This window comes from Haemaphysalis longicornis, unplaced genomic scaffold (genome assembly GCF_048455015.1).
Source record: "Haemaphysalis longicornis isolate Haplotype H1 unplaced genomic scaffold, Haemaphysalis longicornis Haplotype H1 scaffold_6, whole genome shotgun sequence".
NCBI lineage: Eukaryota > Metazoa > Arthropoda > Arachnida > Ixodida > Ixodidae > Haemaphysalis > Haemaphysalis longicornis.
The window spans coordinates 156,244,074-156,250,135 of record NW_027526407.1 but is presented as its reverse complement, the minus strand read 5'-3'; the positions used below and the strand labels follow the sequence as shown (position 1 = coordinate 156,250,135).

The window sequence follows — 6,062 nt, the reverse complement described above, 5'->3', positions numbered from 1 at the left end:
GCCCTCCGCGTACCCGCAGACGCCCAAATGTCATGCGCTTTTCCCCCATATTTGGAGCTTGCCTCCCTCATGCCTGTATCGTAAAAAGCGTGTTCGCACCAGGCCAAGGGTCTGTTCATTCTGGCCTGTGCCCACTGCCTGCAAGCAGTCGGTGCTTATGGCAACAGCACGCCAACGAGAACTCGCTAGCGCGCCAGTGCCAGCCTGCGCGCGTTTTGTGAACTAGTTCGTGTAGCCATGAACGTTGCGGCCCCAAAAAAGGTGAACTCAATATAGAAAACATCGGCGGAAAACAAAAAAGTTAACTTACAAAAAAAAAAAAGTACGTACCCGCGGGGATTCGAACTCGTGACTTGCAAAACATTTGCAGTGACATACCTAACGCCGCAGACCACTGAGCCACGGAGCGGGCCGCGAAGGCCTTGCTAATATAGGGTATATATTGTATAACCAGTTTACACTTTTATTTAGTTTTGGCATTTCAAGCAGCTTATACCCCTGTCAAACGTGCCTATTTAAGTGCACTTACGCCAAGTGCCCTCGGGATTTCCGAATGACACTTTGGCTGCGCGCTGCTAAACGGTGAAATAAAGTGTGTTCGGCCGTGATGACAGTGACGATAGCCGACGTAAAGATTTTGTTAAATATAGCAAAATAAGCGTGAAGTATTGAAAACTTGTCTTTTTATTACTTAAAAAACGGAATTAATACTTTAATTGCGTATCAACCGAAAAAAATATACGTTTTTCTAAACCAGAATTGCGTAAACAGCCAAGACTAGTACGTAGCATATCCAAAGCAGAGCGTACAAAAATGGCTGAAAACAACAGTGCCAACGCCGACGACAGTGAGTGGAAGCGCGTTCTTGCTGCCTATATGTGCGTCCGAGCCCAGCGCTTGCGCGGAGAGCTAGAATTTGAAGTGGAAATAGAGTCGCACATGGCAATATCAAAAGATATTGAAGAGCGTATTTGTGCGAACAACTTTGCCATCGCCACAGTGGCGGCTGAAAGTCTGCCTCGATCAAGAATGACCTTCCAGCGAAATGAGCGGTGGTTCGAAGAAACCTTGCCACACTTGGGTGACCAGCACTTCAAGGAAGCTTTCCGAGTAATACCAGTTACGTTCAGGTACTTGGTGGAGTCCTGTCGGTCTTCCCTGGAGCGCCAGACGACAGTGATGAAAGACCCTATCTCCGTCGAAAAGCGCGTGGCCGTGGGCCTTTATCGCCTCTGTTCTACTGCTGAGGACAGGACGATCGCCCACCTGTTCGGCATCGGACGATCAACTGTGAATGTGCTCTTCAGAGAGTTTTGTGCTGTTGTCATCACAATTCTTGAGGACGACTGGGTGGGGATGGTTCCTCCGGATGGGATGGCCGCGCACATGCGTGAATTTCACGCCGTCACGGGCTTCCCCAAAGCAGTTGGCGCCCTGGACGGGTGCCACTTTCCTGTTTCGCCTCCAAAAGAATCAGCCACTGACTACTACAACTACAAGGGGTGGTAGGTTCTACTGTTCTGTTCTGTTCATTTCATGTAAGCCATCCTATGTAACACGAATTTGTCTGTATTGCCAATCCAAAGTAAATAGCAGCGAAATGACACTAAATGGCTGCATGTTTCTAAATTCATTTGCATGTAAGCCATCCTGTGCAAGCCGAATAAGTCTGTATTGCCAATATAAAATAACTAACCATTTTCGGTTTGGTGAAAGGATTGTCTAAGCAATAATGTTTATTGACTTGAATGTTCGAAACTTAGTATTGATTTTCTTTGCAGGTACAGTATGATACTACTTGCCCTGGTTGACCACCGCTACCGATTCCGGTATGTCAACGTTGGTAGCCCAGGTGGATGCCATGATGCTGGTGTGTACGGCGCTTCGAACCTGTGCAGAACCGTGGGGAGTGAGGACTTTAGCTCCCCGGTTGCTCTTATGGGTGGCACTGAGGTACCACCCATTATTTTGTGTGACGAAGCATTCCCACTTGGTGCGCACTTACAGAAGCCGTACGCGCATGCTGCCAGTGACTCGAAAGAAGCGACATACAACTATAATTTGTCGAAAACAAAGCGCATTGTAGAAAATGCATTTGGCCGGCTGAAGGCACGGTTCCGCTTCATAATGAAGCGCATGGAATGTCGCCTGGCACATTCCAAACAGGCTATCAAAGCCGCGTGCATTCTGCACAACGTGTGCGAGTCCCTGAAGGACAGCGTAGAGCAGCGGTGGGAAAGCGAGGCACGTGCGCTGGATGCTCTCTATGCACAGCCCACTCGTACTACGCAGGCGGCCAGTCAGAGGGGGCATCAAGTACGGGACGCCCTTGCCAATTACTTTTGGAGGCAGGCTGGGCACACTGCATAAGCCCATGCGACTTCTAAAGAAATTGAAAAGCACATTTGAACAAGCACGTCTTTCTTGTGCAGCTTAGGTTAGCTATGTGATAAAAGATGCTTGTTCCCTGTTGTTGGCTTATTTCTTCAATGTTCCAACGTCGAGAGAAATCCTGGGCCTGATTTTAGTTCTTTTCCAGCCCAAAAACAATATTTTTCCCTATTATTTTTTTCCACTCACTGCCAAACAATTGAATGACCTTGATAGTAATATTGAAACAACTTGCATCTATGAATTTTACAAATTCATCTCTGACTCACCAGCAATGTTTGCATGTGAAGCCTTTTCCATGTCATTTGAATTTCATTGTTCTGTGCGATGACCAGCATTTTACGTTGATTTTGTTGTTTTACCATGTATCCCACTCTGCTATGGCACCATGTTGGGGCTAGCAGTATTGCTAAGTAAATAAAAAAGTGCAATCCTAAGCATCTGTTCTAGTGTACAAGCGGTGCATTATCGCTTATTAATCACTTTGAGATGAATTTTTGTTCTTGGTAATAAACTGGTCGCAGAAAGAAGCACGCATCGTCCTCTTGATCTAATTTTGTCCAACTGATTGAATGTCACCTTTTCTTCCGGTTCACTTCACCAATTACAAACGCATGCAAGATTCTACCAAAGTTTTGTTCTTTCTCAGAAAAACAGCAGTTGCAGGTGGGAGTGAAGCTTACTAACTAGCGTAACGTTGAGGGTTGATTAACTCTTAGTATAAAAATGCTGATCTTCCTTCTTGGTTCACTGCAAAGATTAGAAAGGTTAACTTCTGTTAGCAGAAGTGAAGGAAACCTGACAAAGGCAGACATCCTGCGTGTCAACAGTTTATTTGTCGCACAGCTTTCCTAACAGGTCGAGGAGTTTTTCCTCCCTCTCTTCCTGGCGCTGCATGAACTGCAGGTGCTGCTCACGCAGCTCCAGCTCCCTATCCCTGCGCTGTTATAACGAGCAACGCAGCTGCCGCTGTTCGTCGAGGATCTGAAGTAGAAGAGTGCTTGGTGCAGGTGCCCGCTTTCTCCCCGCAGCTTGTGAACGCCTAGGGGTCGCCGCTGCCTGTTCCAATTCATCTGCAGGCTCCGTTTCTTCTTCGCCGCTCTCACAAACTTCTCCAGGTAGCTGCTCGTTGCTGCCACTGCTGGTAGATGGGAACGGTGAGGCTGCTAGTTGGTCATGAAGCAGTGGCGCTGTCCATTGTTCTTGTGGCGACTCTTCAACCAGGCCCACACCTCCGTGAACCATTCCACTGAAAAGCTAAAATAAACATAGTTCTTCAACCCAACAAAAATGCAAAGCACAAACTTCTCAGCTTTTTATGCAATTTGCAAGCCCCGACACCTCGCCTTCATGGCGCCTCCGATTTGCAGACGTGAAGGGTGCGTGGTGAGGTCACTGGAACATGTTGCAAGTGAACAGTGGGTGTTTAAATAATTTATCCTGAAGCCGATGAGGCACTGAAACAAGCAAATAAAGGCATAAACGCCCTGCCAGAGAAACCACTAAGCAAGGCGGCTAGAAATATGCATGCAGATGAACTGGCAGTGTTAAGTGCCTACGTACCTGCACTGGAGAAGCAGCTGCTGCAGCAGGAGCTGCAGAAGGGCCACATCTGCTTTCCTGCACCAGTTCTCGGTTGTTTTTGTCCAATTTGCCCAGAAAGACATTGATTTCGCGGAAGAATCTCCACTTGATGGCACCCTTCCCAGTCGTCGTGCCGGTACGATTGTGGAACCTAAACAAAATGCGGACGATTGCCAACTTTAAGTTCAACCAATTGCATAAGGGTACGCGGCAAAAACACCTTGTTTTTGTGAGTTACCAGCTTCTTTAAAAAGTACGTACTACAAAATTGAGCTTTGCTTTTGTGAGTTACCAGCTTCTTTTAAAAGTACGTCACTAGAAAAGACCAAGCAGTTAGCAGGAATTCCTGTATTAATGCGGCACTTACCTGAACAAGTTGCCCAGGTTCTCGATCTTCTTCTTCACCTCTTTGACAGTCTTTTCAATTCCGAGGGCGACGAGTCGCTCCGCGATGCGGGCATACACATGGTGGTTCCGCTTAGCACGACGCAAGTCAGGAAGGTGATCTTGCCATAGTCTAATGACGGCGCGTGTCTCGTCATCCGTCCACTTAGTGCGATCGTTGCCGCAGTGCGAAGAAGCAGAGTCGTCCGCGTTGGTCGCCATGAGAAAATGTAAAATGCCCGTACGCGAAAAAAGGACACCAGCGCAAACGCGTGCAGTTGTTCGCACTACAACTTCGCTGACAGCAGTTTCACGTAAGAAAAAAGCCCGCCATTAAAAGAACACCCTAAAAAAAAAAAAAAAAAAACGAGAGAAGGATTGAGAGTATTTGCAAGGTTTTCTCGGCTACTTGGATGTTTTTAAGCATAAACAATTATAATTTGCTAATTCACATTTTTAGGTAGGTTACCACTAGTTTACGGCTTGTAATCTTGAAAATATTTTAAAAATTTTTGAACCACTGGTGACGAGAGTACTCACTCGGCGAGCTGGCCCCGCTAAAGTGTGTTTGGGGACCACACTCAGCTTAAAGTGCGTTCCGTGTAAAATGTCATTTGCGTTTGCCGTTTAGCTGCTCCCGAATGACATTTTAGCGGAGTGCACTCCGTGTAAGTGCACTTAAATCGGCACGTCTGACAGGGGTATTAGGTGACTATTTGTTGTACTGCGATCGTGCAGTAAGCGTCGCCCGAGTTTCCACAGTAGCTCACGTCTAGCAATTGCATTTCGTAGACGGAAAAGCGTTCGCAGATGCGTAGTCGTGCTGCTGACCGCTGCGCTTGTTCGCCCAGCGCAAAAAAGTGTTTCCCGCGCCCTAGTTTTACGCTGTACGGTAAAAATATCAGTTGATTTTATTTCCTTAGTACCTATATTGACTTCGCTGACTCTTCTCCCGCCTTCAAGAGGCCTTATACTTTCCTACTGGCGTACCAGTCAGCGAAGCGTCGCATGTGCGCTTGTGTGAAGCGACCTTGACTTGGAGCTAGATACAGTGTACAAACAAACCAAGTAAAGAAAGACACATTCTTCCATTCACAAACGTGTCCTGGCTTCGTTTCAACTAAGCGAACGAATTGCGACCAAGCAACTTTTTTTTAACCTCCTTGATTGCGACGAACCGCCGGCGGCCGGCGGACGAAACGCTGGGCCGACTGACTCTGTCGGCCGGGGAGCCGTGCAGTAGCGCAGCCGTGGCACAGCCAATTGCCAGCTCATCCCCTCTTGACGTCACACGAAAACGCCACAGAAAATGGGCGAGCGTAAAGAGAGGAGGACAGCATTTTCGAATTAGTTTTTCTACTAAATAAAATCGCGTAAACGCGCCTAGAGTGGTCGAAACATGGCCTGGGGACTCCGGACTACAATTTGCGCTAGTAATCCCGCAATGTTTACATATCACTTCAGTGTCCCTTTAACGAAAGGGCAGCAGGTCTTGTAATTAGGCTCAATAAGAGGTACAAGCTCAAGGTAGTGCAGGGCTACGCGCCCACTTCCAGCCATGACGACCAAGTAGTGGAACGCTTCTATGAAGATGCGGAATCGGCAATGGCTAAAGTAAAAACACAGTATACCGTAGTTATGGGGGACTTCAATGCTAAAATAGGCAAGAATCAGGCTGGAGACAAGGCAGTTGGGAACTATGG

General features: G+C 47.3%; 1 protein-coding gene across 1 annotated transcript; it reads left to right on the top strand.

The window, feature by feature from the left end:
• The first annotated feature begins 1,029 nt into the window (after positions 1-1,029).
• Positions 1,030-2,905, top strand: LOC144143334 (uncharacterized). Its single transcript, XM_077675103.1, has 2 exons — positions 1,030-1,505; positions 1,782-2,905. The coding sequence occupies exons 1-2, from the start codon at positions 1,030-1,032 to the stop codon at positions 2,368-2,370; spliced, it is 1,065 nt and encodes a 354-aa protein (XP_077531229.1). The 3' UTR covers positions 2,371-2,905.
• Positions 2,906-6,062: the final 3,157 nt, after the last annotated feature.

Excerpts from the sequence above, each read along its gene's own strand:
- LOC144143334 (XM_077675103.1), top strand. The coding sequence starts at position 1,030 with ATGACCTTCCAGCGAAATGAGCGGTGGTTCGAAGAAACCTTGCCACAC. Across the intron at positions 1,506-1,781 it reads TACTACAACTACAAGGGGTG|GTACAGTATGATACTACTTG; the intron begins GTAGGTTCTACT and ends TTTTCTTTGCAG.